This window comes from Gopherus flavomarginatus, chromosome 9 (genome assembly GCF_025201925.1).
Source record: "Gopherus flavomarginatus isolate rGopFla2 chromosome 9, rGopFla2.mat.asm, whole genome shotgun sequence".
In the NCBI taxonomy this organism is placed as follows: Eukaryota; Metazoa; Chordata; order Testudines; family Testudinidae; genus Gopherus; species Gopherus flavomarginatus.
The window spans coordinates 11,970,121-11,994,374 of NC_066625.1; the positions used below are offsets into that span (position 1 = coordinate 11,970,121).

Below are 24,254 nucleotides of genomic sequence, written 5' to 3' on the forward strand. Positions count from 1 at the left end.
TATTTTTCCCATGTTTGTGTTTACTTGTGAAGGTTTGAAATATGGCTGATGTAGCTACAATTGCTGCTTTGGAAGGTATTTGAGAAGAGCCATTAACTCAAAGAGCACAGGGAAGTAAACTGAACAATTCAGAAATGTCTCCCTGGTATTTGAATTGGTTCCCATGCTCACAAACCATTTATATTATTGCTCCAAAGTCTGGATAGCAGATCCAGAATATGGTCAACTTACAATATATCATACCTCCTAGGAAGGTGATGTAATAGTACTAGGAAATGGGTTACATTAGGCAGCGTTGTCCCATTGGATGAACACTTTAAATTGACAGATGCTTTTCCCCCTCCTACACCCCTACTCCTAGGCTTTTTAAAGTGATTTGTTAAATGCTGAGCAAGATGTTTTTCTGGCATACTCTGCTTAACTGATTTTGATTGCCCAGACCACACTATGTGGTTAGTGGGCAAATTGTTGGTTGGCAACTTACTTGCCTATCCAATTCTTTAACCTAGTACCTTCACGTTCCTTAAAGCTTGAGTAATGTGGTCCATGGGAATTGAACATAGTACGTTAAGTAATGGGAATGTCTTGGGAGCTTAAAGATAACACATTTCCATTTTTGTCTGAAAATTCAGTGTGCATGTCCTTCCTACTGGGAGAGATCCTCCAAACACCAGAGTGATGAGTACAGCATAAAAACCTGGATAGAACAGACAAGTCAGTTAAATGTGGGGATGTTGCTTTTTTACAGGAAAAAGCTCTGAGATTACAGTGGCAAACTTTGCTCCAGCTTCTGCTGTATGTTTTATTCTTCTGGCCTGAATGGCAAATCTGAGAGTGCACCTTGTTAAGGGGATGTACATATCCATTAATAAGGTGGAAAGTGGGCATGGTAAATTGCAAAGAGTCTTAAGTGGCATGAGACCATGTGGCCTAAATTGGTCTTGGATCCAGGGCTGAAAATGTATGAATTGAGCAGCCTAACTGTTCTGTACCTGAAAGGCAAGCAACAGGAAACAATACAATAACATTCCCCTCAACTCCTTCTGAGGGAGCCCTGTAAATACCCTCCATGTGCCTCATTCAAGGGGTGTAACAGGCTACTATGTGCCATTCAAGGTCTCTCTCCAGCTGCTTCCTTAAGCTCTTGCAGTGGCTGCCAGCTTTTCTGAAGTGCTCTGATTAAGTGAGATGTTGGGTAAGTTCAGAGCCTCATTTCTCCTTTATAATTAAAAAATGTGTGTGTCTCTTATGCCGCTGCTGCTTAGTTTGCATTTTCCTGTGGCCTAGTAGGAATATGGCAGTGAATGATATTACAAGCATCTTTTCTGTAACAGCTGAGCTAGGTTCAATATTTAATTTGGGCTAATGAAAGGGCTTGGGGGTAGGGCTAACATTTCAGGCTGTTGTGATAAAACATACAGATCAGCTACTTCACAGCCTGGTAGAATAGTTCCAGCTGACCACTACTAGATTGGTACATTCAGTGCTTGGCTAACCCCCAGTGCGTGTGGAAGAGAGAGTTGGGTGAGAATGTCTTCCTGATGTACCTCTCAGGTACTTACCAGGTTCTCAAATTCTGATAAGCAGATCGCTTTCTGTTCGCTTGTAGAATGTTGTCTGGGCCACCTTCTTATTTCGAGCTGCTGGGTCATATTAAAAGACAGTTAACAATACATTAAACATATCTCTATTACATTTTTATTTGAGCAACGGCTGTAGTTGCCACAGAGATGTAATATGATCATGAATGATATCTAATTCTACTCCTTTCTAGCACCCTACATAATTCCTTTCCATCCTTGATATTAAGACCCTTTAATAGTTTCTCATGGTGATTATGCATTTGGTGTACACTCATACTCCTCCCAAGACTTATGTCTCTGAGTAAAAAGAGTTAAAATGTATAGTTTGGCGATTTTCATAAATGATTTCCTCCAGCCACCTAATCATGTTTGGTTGCTAATTCTCTGAATTCCCGGTAGTTCCTCTTCCCTTCTTGGCACTGAGCTGTGCAGAAACAAATGCAGTAGAGAGAGACTATTTTGTAATTTGATGCTTCTGTGATTACAGCCCAAAATCATATTGGCCTGCCATATCGCGCTGCAATTCGTATTTAACTTGCTGTCCACTCTTGTCTCTAGGTCTCTGTTGGCATAACAGTTTGAGAGGTCTGTTCCACCCCATGTATGTTTTTTTTAAGTTAAATCTTGTGTTATTTCCTGTCCATGTTTTTAATTTCTCTTGATGGTTTTCTTGACCTCTTCAAAAGGTTGTTTTTGCAAACCTGCCAAACTTCGCATCTATGTATTATGTTAATGTGCTTTGTGGATCCCCTGCTCCAAATTTCAGCCAAGATGTTAAATAACACCACACCGTAACTCCCATTCTTGTGGCATCCCATTACACAGTTCCCCTAATTGATACATTACCATGATGACATGTTGTATGCTGCCCAAACCACAGATTAAGCCTTCAAGTAAATGAATTTCACTTGTTTGAGCAGCAAGACACATAGATACTTCCTGTTTTAAGAACAAATTTGTTTTCCCACTGTTTACTTTTACCAAGGCTTAAGAATTTGTAATGGAACACAGGGTCTTAACTCAAGGTCACTGGTTCAAAACTTAGACAGTTAGTCGTTCAGTGTCATGGTCAGGTGGGGCAGAGAGGAGATGCTTGACCTAATATTATCCTTGCTGTATTTGTCCTCTGGATAAATAGTGGACTTCATTTTCCTGAGTTCTCAGTATAGAACTCTTCACCAGTGCTGATTTCTCATTAGTCAAATTTTTTGTCAGTAAATCAAAGTTTAGAAATATTCCCAGGGCTAGACTTGTCACAGGTACTATGCTCAAGTACGTGAGAGGGATGGAGGGCTTGTCTATCCAGCAAGTTACTGTGCAGCAAGTCAGGGTGTGAGTCTACAGTGCTCCACTCGACATACAGTGGTGTCCCGTGTGGATACTGCTACAGCACAGTGAAGGTACTGGAGAGCAGTTACTGCATAGCAAGCTGGTTCACAGTAGATTCACAGCCTAGTGTTCTGCACAGTAATTTGTCTTATATACAAACACTTGGTTCCTCTTACGTCTTTTTGTTTCCATCAGAACAGTGCATGTATGTCATAATTTCTTGTGAGTCGGGAACTTTGCGTGCTGTTCTTTGCTTCAGTGACTGCACTCTGCCCTGTGTCTAAGTTTTGGAAGGTGTGTAGGTATCATCTTTTGCATCTTGGACAGCTCTCCTCCTAGCCAGTTTGCAGGAGCTTAATACTAGCCTCAGCCATTGTGTAGGTCAAGTTTGAAACTGAAGAAAGAAGTGGGAAAAAGAATATGTGCACAGTGTGGTAAGGGAGAGTTAGTGTGAATTCTAAGTAAAAAGCAGGTTGTAAATGTGCTAAGCATCTATAATTTGTTCTCCTCTATTACTTTGGGTTGGGGACAAATTCCTTATTTTGGAAATACAGGGCTGGTGGAAAGTATCTTGTGAAACGCACACTTGTTAAAATGTTTGGCAGGGTTTGTGGTAAACGTAATTGACTTTCCTAATATGCTTCTCCAAGTACCATTTAGATTTAGAATTCCCTTGGGTTAACAGCCTACAACATCAGACTCCTATCTCGGTCAGCCTCACTCTAGCCTTAGTGAAGTGCCCTCACACCTGGACATTTCAATCTATTCATGGATTGCTTTTCGGCACTCTTTGTCTTTGGTTTGTTTGACTTTTCCTTAGTCCAAGACAGACCCTCACAGACCAGAACCAGTAGTAGGTGTAACAAGTGGTTATCAACCTATTTACCTTTGTGGGCCTCACATGCAACTTTCTATGTGTTATGTGGGCCTCATGCACACAATATATATACTACCTGCATGGCCTTGGGGATGTCACATGGGCTGCAGCTGTGTGCTAATTGGACTGTGGGTTGAGAACCACTGAGTGTAACTGGAGAGTAGAGTGTAACCTTTAATCATTTTTTAGTTTCTAACTTAGGATGGTGAAATAGTCCTTGTCTGATGGTTAAAACCCTCTTTATGTAGACCTGAGTCCATTAGAGATGCTGGAAAGTTTATTTACTGCCTGTCCACTGTGTTCATTCCATCCGTGTGTGTGTGTTGCAAAGGCTATTCCAGCATATGAAGAATGTCTTTGCAAATGCAATATGTGGCTCTTTTCTGACTCTAACCTGGTGATAGATTTCTACCCGATTAAATATTTGTGGGGAGAAATCACTCCCAGGTGTCAGTGAATTTACAAACGGTCTCCTGACATTTCAGCATTCTTGTGGTAATTTCAATTTTGCTTCTCTCTTGTTTCTGCTTGCTCTTTATGTCTGCACAGGGCTGGCATCTCCTATAGTGTTTAATGAGTGTGTTTCATTTCCCTGCACCAGAACCCAGGTTTATGTTACAACCACATTCATCTTGTATGAGTGCCTGTTCCTTTAATAACATGACATCCTTATAGGGTCTGCACAGCTAGAACGTGTAACTTTCTTGGCGCTTCCACTGAGTTGAGGGCTGAGGCAGACTTGAGCTCTGCCTAATTGCAATGTTTGTTTCTTTGTTTGGGGAATTGACATACACGTTTTATGCTGAACTCTGAGACTGTAATTTTTTGTTTGCTTGTATTTCAGTGCAATTAGCTTTTGTAGCTTAATGTTTTTCATTTCATTGTCATGAACTGCTTGTCGTTCACTTCATTTGGATATGGTGCTCGTAAAACTCATATCATGTGGTGTAAAGATGTCATTAGAGAGATTCTGGAGGATTTAATGAATATCTGCCAGAATTAGTTTGTATGAAAAATTTTAGTTCGTATTGGATTGTTTAGACTGTTTAAATGTGTTTTGCTTTTCTCCTTTGAGACTATCCTTCAAGCTCTGTGCTAGTCACGGGAAGGCTGATCGGAGGCTAGCATGCTGTCATGGAACAGAAGAAGTGGAAAGAAGTGACAAAAAGTTTTGTATGTGATTTCTCTGAACTAATTCTATAATACCAGTTTCCTCTAGCATTTTCTCTCATAAAGGCCCATCATCACCGAAGAATCATAGGAGTATCTTTAACTCAGAAGAGATGCCAACTCTGAACCAAGATTGCCTTACTGCTTTCTTCTAGGGGAACCCAGTTCTTCTATCACGGGACCACCTTGGGGTTTCTTTGAGAGAGCCTCTGCCAGGAAAACTCTGTAAGCCTGCTTTGCAACGAGAGTTCATCAGCCCCAAAATATTCACCATGCCTTTGTCTCCTTGAGAGAACCCAAGCCACCTTCACTTCCCAGGACTCTACTATAGCATCTTCCCATCAGGGTTTCTCTACAGGCGTTCCTGAACATACCTCTGTTTAGTCTCCATGTGACGTTGTACCCCATAATGCTTCATAGAAATATGCTGATAAGTGTAAATATGACACAACAGGAATGTTTTATGCTAGATATGCCATGGTACATATCTTTGCAAAGGTTATGTTCTACTGAATGTATTCATCCTATTCATATGCATGTATCATTTTTATATCTGAAGTTATGAGTGTTGACTCTATGCTTGTATTTAAAGTGTTTGCTGTAGGAAGCACTTAAGGCAGTTTTGGTCAACATAGTGTGAAGGGGTTATTCAAGTAATTGGGAGCACTCTAGCTAACAATGGACCTTGGGAGTCGCCAATCCACATCGAAGCTTTCCTGGGAACTGTTCTAACTAACCTAAACAATGGCGTCGGCCTGCAAAAAGCTGAATCATTCATAGACATGTGACTTGCCCAGGTGACTGCAAAACTCTATCTTGTTGAGGGGATTTTACACAGGAGAAGAGAGGGGTTTCCACCCACAAGAGAGTGACTATATAAGCCCCTGGAAACCTCTCCATTTTGTCTTCAGCTGGCTCAAGGGATAGCCTCTCCGCCCCAGAGAGGTGCCTGAAAGAAACTGGAACAAAAGACAGTAACTACAGGAGTGAGTGATTGCAGGACCCCGACTAGGAGGAAGTCTAATCTGTAAAAGAAGCTTAGTGGAACATCTCTGAGGGCGAGCTTTACCTGTATTTAGTTTCTTACTTATTAGGCTTAGACTTGCGTGTTTTTGTTTTATTTTGCTTGTTAATTTACTTTGTTCTGTTAGTTATTACTTGGAACCACTTAAATCCAACTTTTTATATTTAATAAAATCACTTTTTACTTATTAATTAACCCAGAGCAAGTATTAATACCTGGGGGAGCAAACAGCTGTGCATATCTCTCTATCAGTGTTATAGAGGGTAAACAATTTGAGTTTACCCGGTATAAGATTTATACAGAGTAAAATGGATTTATTTGGGGTTTGGATCCCATTGGGAACTGGGTATCTGGGTGTTGGAGACAGGAGCTCTTATTAAGGTATTTTCAGTTAAGTTTGCAGCTTTTGGGGGACATGGTTCAGACCTGGGTCTGTATTTGTAGCAGGCTAGTGTGTCTGGCACAACCAGGCAAGGTACTGAAGTCCAAAGATGCCAGGGAAAACGGGTTTAGAGGTAGTCTCAGCACATCAGGTGGCAGTCCCAATGAGGTTTCTGTGACACAACCCATCACACTCAAGTTCTGCTTCACAAAGGCAGGAGCTTTTGAACTGCTCTGCCTGAAGGCTGCAAAAATATCTGTGAATAGTCTTCAGTACATGCATTTCCATGAAAGGCAATATGGTCCATTGCATAGAAAACTGGATTAGGGTTTAGGAGAGCTCAATCTATTCCCAGCTTTGCCAGTGACCTGCTGTGTGACTATGGGCAAGTCACTTCCTTTCTTTGTGCCTCTGTTTCTGCACCTACCCTTGTATTTCATGTGTCTGTAGATTGCAAGCTCTTTGGGGCAAGGACTTTTCCTCATTTTGATTGTAGTCTCTATTCACCACATTAATACAAATAAATAATAGTAACGATCCAATATGTCACAATAGATCCTGTGTGTATGTTATTGGGGGCTCTCTACAGTATAACGTGATTAGATATGTTCATGCTGTATTTCATGCAATTGTACTTTTTTTCTTATGGGGAGTTTCATTCGTTATAGGATAATGAATGATTACCTCTGCTCCTTGTCTGGCTACTTTCATGGTGTTTGAACTTCAATTGGTATCCTATTTGGCAGGCTTGTTAAAGAGGTCAAAAGACAGAATAGGTCCGGAGACTGTCAAGCTGCACATCTCTAGAAGTAGATCCTTTTGGATTAGAGACACATTATCAAGGCGGTAGCAGGAAATAGCTCAGCTGCAGTCAGTTTTGTATTTGTTTTACATGTAGCTAAAGACGTTTAATCTTGAAGGCTTGTAGCAGATCACCGACTCACCGGTGCGGCGCCTTCTGCTGGTCATCCAGGAATTAGATCTCTCAGCCCTGGAGCACCCTCTATGGCTAGTGTCTTGCCCTCTGTTACCTACACCTTTGCAGTTCCTTTATCTCCACCACGTATAGGCCCCACGTCCCTCCCAGACTACGGTACCCCTTACCTTGGGGTGCTGCCCCTCACCCAGGGAGCCCCACTCCTCTGAGCCCACCTCGCTTCAGTGACCCACTGCCAGTCTTCATCGAGTCCTTTTACTCAGAGGCAAACTGCAGACTGAAATGGCCACTCATCATTGGCTAGGAGGTTGCACCTGCTGCCTTTCCCTGCAGCCCCAGTACCTCCTTAGGCCTTCCTGTCAGGCCTCAGCCTGGGAGGTTGCCAGGCCTGAGCTCCTCAGCTCAGCATGCCCCTTCCCCAGCACTGCTTTGTTGAAGGTACCCTGTGCTCCCAGGCAGCCTGGTCCTTCCCACTCCAAGACAGGAGTGAGACTGCCTGCTTCCTAGCTCACAGCCCTCTTTATACCAGCCCTGGATTGGCTGTTACCTACCTTCACCTTATTGGCTCCTCGGGGCAGCCCTTTTCCAGAGTTGGTTTTAACCCCTTTCTCTCTGGAGCGAGGTGCTTACCCCACTACAGGCTATAAATGCAGCATCTTTCACCAGCCTCAGAAAAATATAAAGAGAAGAAAGTGCATAAATGTGAGGTTTTTTTCTTTAATCAAATAAAAATAAACTTGAAAACCTCAAACTTTTAATACATCATCCAAGCAGAAGCAATCCGATGGGCCCTGCGGTGTTTGAGGTATTTAGGTGCTACTTAGCTCAGTCCACATTTCCCAGAACTGGAGTGCTGGGCACTTAGTGGTGGCAAACTGTAATAATTAATAATGTTACTGAACAAAGATCATAGTGGCTAAAAACACTGTTCTGATTTTTATTTTCTTGAAGGCTCAGCTGTCCCAAGTTTTGGAAGAAGTGGGGACCCAGAAGCAAAGAGCAGATATGGTATGTGTTCATTTTCTTTTACTCCTTGTTTTACAGTGGTGAAAATATGATGTGCAACTTTAAATGCCTTTTAAGAATGTGGATCCCGAATTCGAGATGTGAACAGGTAGTGAACCTTGCAGCGGGGAGAGTGTGTGTGTCCCATTAAAGAATATCACATATCTGGCCCCTTGTCTGTCTCCATATTGACTTGGTGGAAGCCCTGCATTCTGCTGAGATTACTAAATGCTGCTTCTCCTTCGAAAGCCTGTATTCTTCCTGGCAGTTTGCCTTCTATTCATTAGCAGTTCTAGAAGGAAAATAAGCATTTTACTTAATAATGAATCAGATATTTTCCTTGGGTGGCTGCAGTTTGTGTTAGATGTGACAGAATCCTCTGCAAACTAGTTTTTATTATTTTGTTAATTTTTCAGTTGCACTTGTCTATTCAGTTGACTCTAACCTTCTCAGAAACAGGAAATGGCCCAGAAAACCAGGAGAAACGAGGTTGTGCACAATTCAGTTGCTTTACTATACGAGATCCTTCATATTCAGGAATGAATGAGACATCAACATTTAACCATTCAAGTCCTTGTGGTGTGCAAATGAGCAGGTCCCAGAGCTTCAGCTGCAGAATTTTTTTATTGTGTACAAAGCTGCATGGTCCAGAACAAAAAGATAAACAATATAGTATTGTTTTATGCTAAATTGAGTGAATTTTAACAGTCATGAAAGTGAACTTGTAGGACTGGCAACAGTCAGCAGGAGCTGAAGAAACCTCTGGTGTGAAATCCAACTGCTATCCAATGCTTCTGTTATCTTGCTATGGGCTTCCACACAACTCTGCTAATGCACATTGGTCTTGATCTTCAACCCTCTTGCTATTCTTGCAATGAGTTGCCACACCTCTGTCAATGCCTCTTAGTTTGTCTGTGTCATTCATTGCTGTTCCAGTATTGCACTTTCCATAAACAGAGACTGCCAGTTGTGTCAAATGGTGTGGTGGCTGGGTGACGTGGACAGATCTTTTTGAAGGTTTAGTCAGTTTCTCATTGTCTCGAGTCAGATGTGAGCTGAGATCTCCAGAGAAAACACTATTCATTCCATTTATCATCTAGTCTCTAAATTACATGGGCTCTCAGTTTTAAATTTCGTGCATTTAGCACTGGGACTGTGCTCGCTGGACTTATGAATAGAAAATTGTTACATCTTCCAGGTTCGGTGTGGTTTTTGTAAGCATCGAAGGGCTTGTCTACATCACAAAGTTGCAGCGCTGGTGAGGGGGTTACAGCGCTGCAACTTAGGAGGTGTACACATCTGCAGGGCATCACCAGCGCTGCAACTCCCTATTTGCAGCGCTGGCCGTACTCCCGTTTTGTCTCGGGTGTAGAGGATCCAGCGCTGGTGATCCAGCGCTGGTAATCAAGTGTAGACACTTACCAGCGCTTTTCTTGACCTCCGTGGAATAAGCAGGTATCCCAGCATACCTGAGGAAGCCTCTGGTAATCAAGCTGGTCTCCTTCCCCGGTTTGCTCTCGCGTTCCCCGAACCCCCGAGCAAGCAGGTCTCCTTCCCTGCGGTTTGCTGGGTGGTTCGGGGAACGCGAGAGCAAACCGCGGCGAAGCTGGTCTCCTTCCCCGGTTTGCTCTCGCGTTCCCCGAACCCCCGAGCAAGCAGGTCTCCTTCCTTGCGGTTTGCAGGGGGGTTCGGGGAACGCGAGAGCAAACCGCGGCGAAGCAGGTCTCCTTCCCCGGTTTGCTCTCGCATTCCCCGAACCCCCGAGCAAGCAGGTCTCCTTCCCTGCGGTTTGCAGGGTGGTTCGGGGAACGCGAGAGCAAACCGCGGCAAAGCTGGTCTCCTTCCCCGGTTTGCTCTCGCGTTCCCCGAACCCCCGAGCAAGCAGGTCTCCTTCCCTGCGGTTTGCAGGGGGGTTCGGGGAACACGAGAGCAAACCGCGGCGAAGCTGGTCTCCTTCCCTGGTTTGCTCTCGCGTTCCCCGAACACCTGAGCAAGCAGGTCTCCTTCCCTGCGGTTTGCAGGGGGGTTCGGGGAACGCGAGAGCAAACCGCGGTGAAGCTGGTCTCCTTCCCCGGTTTGCTCTCGCGTTCCCCGAACCCCCGTGCAAGCAGGTCTCCTTCCCTGCGGTTTGCAGGGGGGTTCGGGGAACGCGAGAGCAAACCGTGGCGAAGCTGGTCTCCTTCTCCGGTTTGCTCTCGCGTTCCCCGAACCACTCTTGAAGCCGCCCAACAGCGCTGCAGTGTGGCCACATCTAACACCACTTGCAGCGCTGGTTGCTGTAAGTGTGGCCACTCTGCAGCGCTGGCCCTATACAGCTGTACTAATACAGCTGTAACAACCAGCGCTGCAAAATTGTAGATGTAGACATACCCTCAGAAATGACTCTGGCTCCAGTTTTCAGTTGCATATCTCCCATAGATAGCCTGGAGCACTAAGTGTGCTAGCAGATAAGATTGGGAACGTTTAGTTCTTTGTGTTTACATATGAAAAGCTGTTGTACGCTATTGTTGAGGAGAGGGATACAGGAGTAAGCAGTGCCAAGTGTATGCTCTTGTGGAGTTTTAATTTAACCAAATGCTGGAGGTCTTGTGATCGTCCTCACAGAGCCTATGCCAGTCTGGTAGGAAGAGGCTCCTGACTTCTGGCCCTAGGCTATAGTAGTTTGGAGTATGGATGGCACAGGGTTGAGATATGAGCTTTATTTAGATTGGTGAGTGTCATTCAGTAGACCAGAGAAAATTGTTCCATGGCATGTAACAGTCTGTTTTCTCTCTCCCGTACTCATCCTATTTGAAAGAAGCTGACTTATTGTAGCTCCTCTTCAGAACTGGAAGTTGGCTTTGCAAATGTTTTTCCTCCTTCCACAAATAAAATCTCTCTCTCGGAGAGGGATGTGTCACTTCTTTTATTTCTTTAGAGGTGACGTGGTAATGTTCCCTTTGGATGCTGCCATTCCATTTCAGACCACCTGAGGTTTCAAAGGATTGTAGCACTCCCTGCTACTGAACAAATGTTCTCTCCTGGCATGTTTCTCCAACTCCCTCTCTCGCCTAGATGGCCTTATTTTCAGACTCATTTTAAATTGACAGGTCAGCAGATGTGTCCCTGATTTGGATTCCTTGCATCTCCTTTCCCTTTTGTCCCCCTCCCCATTATTTACCAGAGATCTTCTTCTTGTGAGTTTGATGCTAAGCTTCTGTGGCTGGGAAGATACAAAAAGGCTGCTTCTTATCCTGTGTTCTGACAAATGTGGATATTGCTTTTCATCAGTTAGTCTCTGCATGAGCTTAGTCTATGGCTGTAAGTAAAATGGAATAAACACCTGTCAGGCACTATCACACAATCCAGTGGGTCTTTGGGCTGCTGATTGGGATAAGATGCTGTGCAGGTGACATCTCCGCAACCACCTTAATGAGTGCTAATAGTTCTCCCACACTGCTCACAGTGGTGAAGATGAAATGATGTGCTGTGAGTTCAGTAGTGTAACAGACTTTATCTCACCAATGAGTCTGAGTGGGTATTTGTCTACTGTGGACCCATGGTAGGTAACTCATTCTGGACATACTGATATTTAAAATCAAAGCCTTTGCAGCATTAGTGCACTGGGAGAGTGGCCTAGACTAGAGTGACTGCATGCTCTGCACTGCCAGGAGGAGAGGGGTCAAGTTTCAGGGAGACACGTGGGCCCAGAGAATTCTAGAAGAATGGTGGCACGTGCCACTTGCTGATAGTGCACCAAAATGCACTGTATCAAAAAGTGTAATAGACATGTTGAGTTAACTGGCATAGTGTATTGCAGCACATGGTTCAATTATTTCTCTGCTAAAAATCAGTTTACTACTGGAAAAAAAGAAATTAAACAGCTCCAGCTAATTGCAGTTGACAAGACAAAGGCAGTTTGACTTTCCAGTATTAATTAGCAAACCCATACTAATTGGCTTGTATAAGCACAATTCACGCTTCTTTTCCTAAATGCAATTAATATCGCAACTGAAGACATCTCTCGGCTGTGCTGCTGTCATTAACATACTTCCCCCTAATTAGACATGGCCAGTAGTGGCTGGAGAAATGAGTTTGTGATTAAGCCATAAAACACGCTCTAATATTTTATACCCTTCAGAGAACTTGAACCTAGAATTTATTTTCTGATTTAATAGAAATTACCCCCATCATTGAGTTGTTTAATTATATTAATGGAACTTTGATTTTCTTTCTCACTTCCTTTAAGTTGTTTATTTTCCCTTATTTGCTTTTTTTGTGTGTTTGTGTTCCCATTGTGGGGGTGTGTCTTTCTGCAGAAGAGTTGTCTGGCATGTGATTACAGGATGGTCGGTAGCCAGTCTGTCAGGACTTCACCAAAAACTGGGTAACCATTTGTTCCCTCAGTTTATGGTTCCAGGATCTTTATATGTGTGGCAATTTAGTTTAATGCTGTTTGTGGGCATGTTGGGTTGACAGTGCATAAGTCTGATTGTCGTTTCCCCTTGCTGAGGCATACACCCAACTATTCTTCGCAGGTTTTGTCTTTTTGAATTCCTGACTTTGTTTCCCTTCACTCATATCCTCTTGTCCTCATGACGGAATTATCTGGCTCAGGCACGTTATCCAAATAGTGGCTGGGGTATGTGATCTCCATCTCTCTTTAGTCCCTTTAGCAGGTGGCATTTGTGTCTAGACCTTTTTCAACATTTAATCTCTGAGGGAAGTGGTGTTGGTGTTTGGGTATCAAAGAAGCATGCCTGTGTTTTTGTTTTCCAGAAGCGCTCTGTGCATCTCAGGCTTTTGTCTCAAAAAGGCAGCGTGGCTTCCAGGGCAAATGTGAGCTCTGAAGGCTTCAGACTGGTGATTTGAAGATTTCTTTTTTTTACTTTCGTACAGATTAAAGGGGCCAGGTAGGGGAGTCAGAAGTGTTGCTGAGCAGGGTGGGAAGCAAAGGAGATTTGGAAATGTAACTAACAAAATAAATTAGAGGAACTGGAGGCCGTAACAGAAGAAATTAAGAAAATGATGAGAGAGGGATAGAGAGAGAACACAGAAAGGGGAATACAAAGACAGGGTGATTTACAGGCTGGGTAATAGCCCTGGGACCAAATCATATAATGATTATTATGAAGTGTAGCAATGTGAAGTGCCTTAAATTTCAAGATGGTAAACTGTATTTGTGTCTTTAGGGGTAACCAAAATGAACACTTAATTAAGGAAAGAACATAGAAGAAACAGGAATAGTGAAACTGAAGTGAACAGCATTGCTCTGCAACAATTATGAACTGGAAAGAGACATAAAGACCATTACAGAAGCTGAGCTGAGAAAGAACCAGTGTGCACCAAGGGGTAGGCAGCAGAAATCCACAGATTAGAAACATTTAGTAAATGGAGGCGCCTACAAGCCTTATCTTGGATTTGATATTTGAGTGAAATACCAGCTGAAACAGAAGAAACTCCCACATTTTAGTCTGTGTGTAATGGGAGTGATAATACAGAAGAGTGAACCTCAAAATAGAAAGACCTATGGTGGGTAGCTGGGCATTAGGGCTAAGAAATAAAATATCCATTGTATCCATATTTAATAATGAAAGGTGATCAAACATGCAGTTAGGAATATCACCAGGACAACAAGAGTGATAGAGGTGAAGTTCTAAGAGACAGCTAAAGCCTGCAGATCATCTACAAATAGCTGGTAGTTAAATCCATAGGACTTAGAGCACTAAGCTGCTGCAGATATAAATAAAAATGAAGCTATTATAGAACACTGAAGATCACCCATGTGGGGGGATGGCTGTAGAGGGACAGGGTTTTTTTCCTTTTGTTTTTCAGACACAAGCTGCAAAAGAGGAATGATCAGTAAGATAGCTTAACATCTGTGAGAATGCAAATCTTTGGTTTCCAAACTAATTTAGATGACAACAAATCTCTGTAATATTTCTACAAGTCCTAGTGTCTTATACAAGTCTAGCAAAACCAAGACACATGACTGCTTGGGTATTCAACTTAGCAAGAATGTGATCTTAACAGACATCTAGTAAGACAGTTCAGTGAACTAAAATCGGATTGAAAAGGATGAATGTGGTTATAAAAGTGCAGCAAAAACTGATCCCAAATGAGATAATATAATAGTTTAGATACAAAGGGGGAAAGAATGGATCGAAATTTGAAAAAGTTTCTGATGGTTTAAGTATTTAAACTAGGCTTCTTTATACCTGGAATAACCAACACATATTTAAATTTAGATGGGCAAATTCAAGAAGTTAAGGAAGAATTAACAATATCCGTAACAGTGCCTGTGATACAAATGAAGGTCTACATGAGTAGAGCAGAAGTGATAGGATCAATCCGTTAAGCAAGTTGTTGGTTGTGCTGGTGAGATCAATACAAGAATATTGTAATTTGAAACGGAGGGAATGAACGGCAGGAGTCAGAAGACAGGGAGAATGGTAAAGAGGAGGATCCAATATCACCAATACCACTAGAACAGCATTGTGAACGAACCCTGCTCACCAGGAAAAATGTTAACTCCTCAATCATGTGCATTGAATCTGAAAGAGATTGTTGTTTAAGATCCCCTGGTGTACCATTACCTAACTGCCATGCTGATTGGTGGACTAGAAATATGTATCTAGAGAGAGAGAGATACTTAAAGGAAAATATAAGAAGGCGATCTTTCCCTTGCATACACTTTCTCCTGTCCTTATCCTTTAAATTAGGGGTATGATTTTTGCACTTTTCCTTGGAGTTCTGTTCCTTCAGGAAGTAGGTCTGATGGGAAAGGGAAAAAGCTATGTATTGTAGGAGGGGGAACTGATTTTTCCCCCCTCTATCCATTCTACCTAGATATGGAGCCATAGTTCTCAAGATAAAGTCTTTCTTCAGGGAAGGGAAAGAAATACAATGATTCTGAGAATATATCTACCCTAGTACTATTCCTAGAAAAGAGCTCAGCCTCTGTATCTATTATAATAATCATAGGAAACTTGTCCCTCTCTGTTCCCTGTGGAGTGGTGTATACTAACCTGTGAGGCATGGAAACAGCATCTATTTCTGACTCCTGTTTTAGCACATTAAATAAATGGTCCCTTGCAAAATTTCTTGTGCTGGCATTTGCTTTAAGTTCCATCTCTGGAAATTCATGCTCAGCACACAAGACACTGGCAAAATCAAAAACATCTGTTGTATATTACTGGGGATGGAACAAATAGAGACAGGGAAACATCGGGATCTTGAATAGGTGAATGTAAATAGGTGAATAAATCATGTATGACATAGGAAGGGGATCAACATGCTGCACTTTCACATGCTGCTGTATCAGTGCTACTTTAATTAGGTTAGAAGAGGAGACTCTGTCATTCAATTGTACTGGTTTATTTCTGTTTTAAAAATCCATCTAGGCACATGGGATCAAACAGTACATTCTCCTCAAATTAAAAAGAAATAAACTGTCTGTTTAAAAGTCCCATTACACAAATGAACCTGCTGTTGGAACCATTAACATTAAAGTTTTATGGAACTCGGCAGTACCATTTGGTTTGAGCAGGACAGTTTTCATTTTCTCATTGAAGACAATCACAGCTGACATGGAGTTAAGGACTTTCATGCAGCAGTGGAAAGGACTTGAGTAGTTTCCAAAGCAGAGAGAGCCTTTCCCTTTCTTCTTGGGCTCCTGGCTCCTCATACGAAAGGCAGCTATGATATGTGAAAAGGGAAACTTGGTACCTGAACTGTATGGTGATTCTAGCTGAAATGATGCTCCTGAAGGTAAAAAATGTGGCTGTGGTGATTCAGTCTTGCCTCAGTGCTTCATGCCCAGCCTTGGAAGCTTCACTGTGGTCTAACAGAGTTGTTGCAGTGTTGGCTTAATGCTGCATTTCCATCCAGGAGTCTGGCTGTAGTATCATAGAGTTGATAGTTATAACTTAGTATTATTTACTTCTCTGATCCTAACAATATTGTTGGGGAGCCTGCTGCTCTAGAGTAATGAAGTAGTACTTGCTTTATTCAAGATGCTTCTGATTGCTTGAGAGCTCTTGGAATCTCTGGTCATTTGATTCAGTTGTGTGGAGGTACAATTTCAGAATCCTGGTGATGCATGATTCCTTGCTGTCTTTTCGAAGTTCTGTCTCAAAATAATTCATGAGGACTTTCCTTTCTTTACCAGGTAATATTTCCCTAGTCACATATCACCGGGCTTTTGAGGCTTCATTCTTTTCTGTCAAAACTTAGGAGTTTGAAGATGACGCTCTTCAGTCTTTCAGATGTCTGAGTTGATAGGCTACTGCAGCCATGACTCCAGGTTCCCTCATTATGGATGAAATTCACTTCTTCCAATGGACTAGTTCCACTGAAATCCCCTTAGGCCCTATTTTGAAGGCTTTCGTGGTGCACAGGCCTTGTGTTCTGCACAGGGGTGAGTGTCATTCTATCAGTGCAATCTCTCTCTGCACAAGGATAAACAGGGATATTGAACATACTGCTGACTGGGAGGTTTGAGTCTGGGCTCTTCACCCATTCCTCCCTACTTGCTGAGCGTGCTTTTTGTGAAAGGTTTGTTCAGTAAGTAGTATCTCTGCACGCAAACCCCAGAGGAGTAGGAGGCTTTAATAATAAAATCCACTTTCTTTACATAGCTGATATTTCTGCCTTTTGGGAGTTTGTTATATAGTGAAACCAGTGAACTGATTGGGGTCTGATTTGTGTTCTCCCTAATGGACTTTCACAAATAAGGCAAACCTGATAATTAGCAATAGCAAAAAGGGATATTTCATTAATTAAACTGAATGAAAAACCTATAGACTTGAAAATCTGTCAACTTGGCTTTCCCACCTAGTACCAGCACCTGTAAAAGCATCTGCAGGAACTTAGTGAGGATACTGAGGTTAGGACATCCCTCCCCCACTCATGTAGATGACGACTGATAATCTCAAATGATCAGGGCCTCAATTTTACCTCTTCTTTGAAAGACATCATCTCCTACAGCGTAGTCTGTACTGTGATTATTCTGGAATATTAGATTCATGTTGTTTGAAAAGTGCCAGCTACTCATTCATGAACACCACTATCTTCAGCACCTAGGTTGTCCTAGATCTCTCACTCAGGTTCTGACCAAACCTGACTGTGCTGAGCTTGTGAATTCAAACAAGAACACGGTGCAATGTGGCAGAACTGCTGGAAAAGGAAGGACGAACCTGTGATAGTGGGATTAGAATTAACATCTTGGCACTGTGGTCAGATGCTGCTGATGCGATCAATGAAGTTTCAGCTCGTGACTTTTCCATCGTTGTGTAATGACCCTCCCGTTAAGGATTGTCAGTGGAGACTGAACCCTTAATCGTCAGGGCAAAAAACAGACAGACCACCACCACCTAAGGCAACAGCACAACAGTAGTTGTCGCACTAATAAATTATTACCCTCTATGTAACCCTTCTCCGAGGTATTGGCACCAACAAAAGTTGCGTTCAGAGAGTTTTAAGAGGAATGCCTAGGTAACAAACACTACTGGCTCCTCCCACTACCCAGAATTTTGGCTATCATTAAATACCTTCCCTGACAGCCCATAAAGACACTACTTTCCCACTCACAAACACTGAGTCTGCATACAAAACAAGGACAAATGTATTGGGGGAAAAGGTAACACAGCATCAACTTGGGAAAACACAACAGCATAATTATATGAATGATAAATAAGACTCCTCCATGATAATTTTGGCAGTAGTCCATTAAACTCTGTTCCCTACGTGCTACTGTGAACATCCAATAGACAAATGTTCCCTTACCATGTCACTTTATCTTTTCCCCATCTGCTAAACCCCACTCATGGTTTAGTGTAGTCCAAGCCCTGCGGTGCATTCCGACAAACACAAACCTGTCTCTAGTCCAGTCCCTTGGAAAGTGCAGCCTGGTCTTGCCCTGAGATGGCTCCACCTAACCCATCTGTAGTCATTTTTATTTGGCTGGGTACAAGGGGGCTCTCCAGAGTTCACTCAGCTCTGCTGCTGTCCTCTACAGCATCAGCCAGGATCCCTGTCTACATTGCACTGCACTGAAGAGCTGCCTCTTTTATCTGCCATTGAAGAGTTTTCTCAACAGCGCAGGATACTCGGTGGTGAGGAACCAGTAGCATATGGGACCCCTGAGCAGAGTTCTTGCCACTGGCAGTACACTCCTTGTCACAACACAAGGAACGCTTTCCCCTCTTCTGTCAGTTGTAATACACAACTCTGAGTTTGCATATGGTGACTGTGACTCTCAAACTGGAGGTATTCTGAGTAGAAAGCATATGCAAATAAAGCTCTCTGTAGCCATTCTTCCCCCTCTTTATCCATACATTGGATAGAGAAGGGGAGGGGAGGAGGAGAGAGCTCCTTTCTCTCTGGAGCTTTTGTGCATCTGCGGTTCTGTGTTGAAAAGCTTATGAAGATCAAGCAGCTCTGTGGCCGTTCTTCCCCCTGCTCATCAATAGAAGGGGCAGAGAGCTCCTTATCCTAGAACGTCAGGCCACAGGGCTCACATACATGTAGATCAGCCAGTAGAGGGAGGCATGATGCTTCTCTACAACCTGGGGAAGAGTATTTGTTTTACTTGCGCCCATTGGTGCTGTGAGGAATATTGTGTTCCTTGCTAAGGGCAGGTGAATGTGGTCTAAAGGGTATTTCCTGCAGTGCTGAAGTAGATGATCTGTAACAGACTTTGCTTTCCACTAAAAATGATCACATTTAAAAGCCTTGCTTTCCAAAACTTCATGTCTATTCAGAAACTGGACGATCATTCACAACATGCCCTGACCTTTACAATGCAGGATTGTGACAGAAATGATGCCAGAACAGAAACACCAGGAATTTCCTCCTTTGTGGTGCAGATGAGTATGGGTGGAAAGCTTTATAAGATGTTCCCTGATTTGAAAAGCAAAGTCAATGCTCTTTAAATACAGAGCCTTTCTGTTCTCCATGCACTCTCATTGACTCTGTGATGAATCATGTGCTATCTCAGGATGACAGGGTTTGATTGTATTAGTTGGGTTAAAGCTTCCTCTAGAGAGGAGTGAGGACTTTCTGCTCTAGTAAGTTGTTTCAGAGAGGGATGGAGGAAGAAATATCAGGTGTGAGTTCTTTAATTCTTCTCGGATTTCAGTTCTGTCTGACCTGGAAGAGACAAGGAGCCTGAAGCGTGATAGTTCTGCACAGAGAACATGCACATAAACAGGGCACAACTTGAATTCCTTTGACCACTGCTCATCAAGGGAGGGGCAATAATCCTTAACTCCTTGTATCATCCTGAGTGATGAGAAACAGCTCTCAGATCCTTCTCCTTCCCATTCCCACAATGCTTATGAGCTTTACCGGGCCAGGGCATTTTGCTTTCTTCAGAAAAAGATGCTTCCCCATTATTTATTTTGCCTTCCATCTGCTCTGTGTTTCTGTGGCATGAGAATAGATTGTCAGCAATGCTTTTGGCTGCCAGAGGCGTGGTGGTGGTGGTCACAGTTGGGGGCGGGAGTGTGTCTCTCTGAACTGTTCTATCAGGGCAATAAAATCCTTTGGAAGAAGCTGCAATACCTCATTTATCCACAGAGACTAGAAGATCTATAGCAGAACTCTTCCTATGACCTCTTGGTAAATAACGAATGGGTTCGTCCTACCTTTTTTGGAGTCGCTTAATTGAGGCTGACAGCTCTTTGTTGTATTACAGGCTCTGGCTTGTCAGGAGAATTTTTGCATATTTATGGACATTTCATTAACCTCTAATGACTGGCTATATAAAAGCAAGCTCTTGCCAGGCCCTGTCCTGTTGGTGCTGCTTCCAGTGCTAATATTTTCTACTGCAGATCATTTCACACTTCCCCTTCCCCTTTGTACTGAGCCTAAGAGGTTATTGTTGCTAGCAGTCAGAGCATGTGTCCCAAAGGCTGGGAAAACCCATGCTAAAGCAATGGTATTCAATGGTGTGTTGCTTTCTGGTTTTCTTTTTGTGACCATTGCTTTGGTAAGGGTAGTGTTGATTGAAGAGGGCCATAGGCACACGTTGCAGAATAAAATGGGAAAGTATGACCTGGAAGCGCCTGCTTCATTCTTTGTGTTCTGTTACTTTTCTTTGCTGTAGCAAGAGGGTTTTGTGATGGCTCATTTCATTGGAAAACTTGAGTGCTTCTAAATCAACTCTTCCACAGGCTGTTCTTGGCAGGGGTTTGAGGAACAACAGGGATGACTTCAAGCATCTCTCAGTGTTTCTTGGGGGCCACTGGAAGCCCCTGCTGAGAGAGCTGCTTCTTTCACATAATGCTAATTGGGTTCCCTGCACAATTCCCCAGCTTCTTATAACAGGGAATTCAGAAAACAGGCTGAGTATGGCCCCAGCTCTTCCTCCTTCTTGCAGCCAAGACAGGAGTCAGAAGAGTGCCTCCAGCATAGCGAACACCTGCAAAATTGTGGCTGCTGTATTTGCAGAAATGTAAAAGAGCTTTGCTCAAACTGGCCCCAGTTCTAAGGGAACTGCATTTGGATTCAGGGAACCACCTCAGGACGAGATGTGTTTGAAATCTGAATCAAGCACTGTCTGCCAGCAAGGGCTTCTTAGCTTCCTATGGAATCAAGCAAGGACTGACATTATCATGCATCTATCCTGGGAGACAGAGGAAGCACAAAGCTGGAGTTTTTGACTTTTCTTTCCCCTTCATCCTTTCTCCAGGTTAATTAGTTGAAATACATATGCTCATTGACAGTTTTCTCTGACCACTTATTTGATGACTTGCTGGCAAGAAAACTAATATGGAAAATACTAAAATAAGTGAATAAGTAAGCCACCATCAAATCACACTCTTTGGAATGCATTGACAGTTCTTCCATCATTTATTGCTAGGAATAATGCACACAATCTATTGGGGCAGAGCAAACTTTGTACATGAGGAAGTGGAATATCTCTGCAGCCTCATTGGTGGTTTTGGTTCTGAATTAGTTACTAGGAGGCTCAATTTGAGCAGACATCCCTTTTCCTTTGAGAGGTTTATCCTATTCTCTTGGGAAAAGCACCCTTTTGCTGCTTTGTCGAAAGCTGTGAGACTTACAATGCACTGGTGCTCCTGACTGCATTAGATGGGATTCTGGCTTACTGACTGTGGAAGCTTTGTCAGGTTCCCTGCAGAGATTGTTATTCAATGTTACGCTGTTCCTAACCAGGGGTAATGGGAAGGAGGTGTCAGCCATTTAAATCTAATTACTCTGGAGTTTCTTTGCTCTCAGTGGATACCAGCTGTTTTGCTCTCCCTGGCGGGAGGAGCTTTCTGTAATAATTAAACAAAACAGTCATCTAAAAGCTGGTGAAAGTGGTGAAGCGGGTCTGATAACAGCTGAGAGGATCTGAGCTGATGAACATGGAAATGATCCCCCTGCAGAATGAGCTGTTAGGGGCTGGAAAGGGGGCATTGTTTTGAACCTAGGTTGTTTCACAAGCTTTTGCTGACGCATGCACCGCTTTGCAGATGGGCTCCATGGTTGGTGCTGGAGGGCACAAAATGGGCAATAGGAGATAGGAGTGCAGCTAAGCAAAGAGCAGAGAAAGGATCCATGTTTGCTCCTTTCTCTAGAAGTGAGAAGAGGGGAATACAAAAGAACTTGTATTCATGCCAAGCACTCGGGTCTTATGAATCTCCTTGTGCCCACTTGGCCTAGGCCAGCTTCTTCTAGCTTCATGAGGAGGGTGCCTCCTGTGTTTCTTTTTCTCAGGATGTTACTTCTCCCCTGGAAGTTACTTCCTGAATGTCTGATGTCAGCTTCCTTCCCCTGGAAGCACCTGATACTGCTTATTCCTAGGGTTGCCAGGCATCCAGTTTTTGGTCGGAATGCCCCGTCGAAAAGGGACCCTAGCAGCTCCACTCAGTACTGCTGATCGGGCCGTACTGCAGATCGGGCCGTTAAAAGTCTGGTCGGTGGCACAGCGGGGCTAAGGCAGGCTCTGCGCAGCTCCCGGAAGCAGTTTGCATGTCCGGCCCCTAAGCACAAGGGCGATCAGAGAAGCTCCGTGTGCTGCCTCTGCCACCAGCGTCAGCTCCACAGCTCCCACTGGCCAGGAACCGCAGTTAGCTCCCTAAGTTGTGGCCAGAATCAGCATGGGTTGTTCATTTTTTGTTGTGTTTTTGCATAACTTCTAAGACTCTGCTTATAATAGTGGTCTGAGGTTTTATGCCCAAATACTAAAACTCTTGGACAGCTAGTTTTACATAACACACATGCATCTCTGTATGTATATGCACTCAAATTTTTTCAAGTGGAATTGCATCGCTCTGCACCAGGGCTGAATTGGGCCTATAAATTTGTTTGCAACTTTACCAATATGTCCCTGCAACATCACAGTGTAGAAGGAGATGTTTTGGGGGAAAAGCCATGAGCTGCCTTGCAGATCAGGAGCTAAGAAGGGCGTGGGTGAAAGCTCATTAGGGGTCTCTTAGGTTAGATCAGCTAAACTTTATTAGTGCATGTACCACTTTCTTTAAAATTGTGAAATGAATTAGGTGACTATCAAGTGCATGTACCACAGTTTGGGAACCTCTGGATTAGATGAATTAGTTAAAACCTATGCTGTGTTTTGAAAATACAAATGCTATTTCAGTGCTAAATCTGATTATTATTATTATCTTCCCTTTTGTGAGGTTGCTGGGGGTGGTGGTGATGAAGAGTGACCTTGGAGCCAAATTTTAGATCACAGAGCTGTGGTTCGTTGCTGGCAGTTACAAAACCCAGTGTTCTCTGTTAGTTCAGAAAAGCAAGGCACAGAGGTAAGGTGCATCTGGGGGGAATGTTGTTTGCAATCGATAGCTGTTCCTTGACAGCTGAAGTAATTTTGTCTTTTTTTTTTTTAAGACTGTCCTGGCAGGAGGGGAGGGGTTGATTCCTGCAAGTGAACAAGTCCTGCTGATGGGATGGATAGAAACTGCCTCATAAGCAGGATCCTGGGGGGGTGGAAACCACATGACAATGAAGGGAGGGGAAGGTGGCTGCTGCAGGCGTCCGGCAGTGACAGCTTCTTCTCCCTTGACACTTCATTCGCTTGTAGCAAGCGCTCCTAGTAATTACGCCTCTTAATTTAGGAGAGCGAGTGGGAGAAAGGAATATAAATTTGTGTATTAGCTTTAGAGATTGGAAATAGGGCAAGCGAACCTTCTCTCCGAGAGATTATATTTTGAAATGAAATAGAGTGGCATTCAGTATAAACTTGAAAAATTGCTCTCTTTAACAGCAACAGGAGGAAAAAAACACAATCCATATTGCATTGGAGAGAAGCTGAAGTCTGTGTGTGTGTATGTGTGTGTATTCGCACTCACATCTGTTTATCTGTATGGATATATGCAATTATATAGACATACATGTGTTTTTAGGAACCTATCTATTGGAAGACTATTTAACCTTAGCCCTCCCTTCCCACTGATAAAGGACACTGACTTTGTTGTTACAGACCAATTAGCCTGTATAGACAGTGGGATTCAGGGCATGTCTGATCCGGTTAGCTCTTGTGTTTTTAAAACATTTATAAATGCGTTGTTGTTTTTTGCTTTGTTTCAGTCAAGTGTGAAATAGTTCTAAAGCACCATTATTTGGCCTCCAGTTTTTCTCCATGTGGTCCTCATGCTCCATAATAGCATCAAGGATTAGCTTTCCTAGGAAAAAGCCCTAACTAATCCTGTACCTTTTAGCCCATTTCTCAAAGGCAAGTCATATAATATTTTTGTAGCAAATACTGCTGTGTTTCTTTGAAGAAGAGTTGGGTCAAAGGTGAGCAACTTGCTGCTCAGCCATTGAGAATCCGGTGCTGCTGGCTCTTCCCGAATGTTTTCTGCCCCTGATATTTTAGGTGACATTTGCATTCCCCTGTATGTTGAGGGTTCGTGGTGAAGGTGGTAAGAAGCCTTGTCTTTGTACAGAAAAGCTGATCAGAAGGAATTGAGTATGGAGTTTAGAGCCTTAGTAGT

The 24,254-nt window shown here is 43.1% G+C and overlaps 1 protein-coding gene across 3 annotated transcripts in view; it reads left to right on the top strand.

Moving 5' to 3' along the window:
• The window catches only part of MAD1L1 (mitotic arrest deficient 1 like 1), a 543,068-nt gene that overhangs the window by 280,859 nt on the left and 237,955 nt on the right, over nucleotides 1–24,254 (top strand). For all 3 annotated transcript variants that reach the window (XM_050966318.1, XM_050966316.1, XM_050966319.1), the window contains exon 13: nucleotides 8,254–8,310. In XM_050966318.1, coding sequence (XP_050822275.1) covers nucleotides 8,254–8,310 — 57 coding nt within the window. The remainder of the gene's footprint in view (nucleotides 1–8,253; nucleotides 8,311–24,254) is intronic.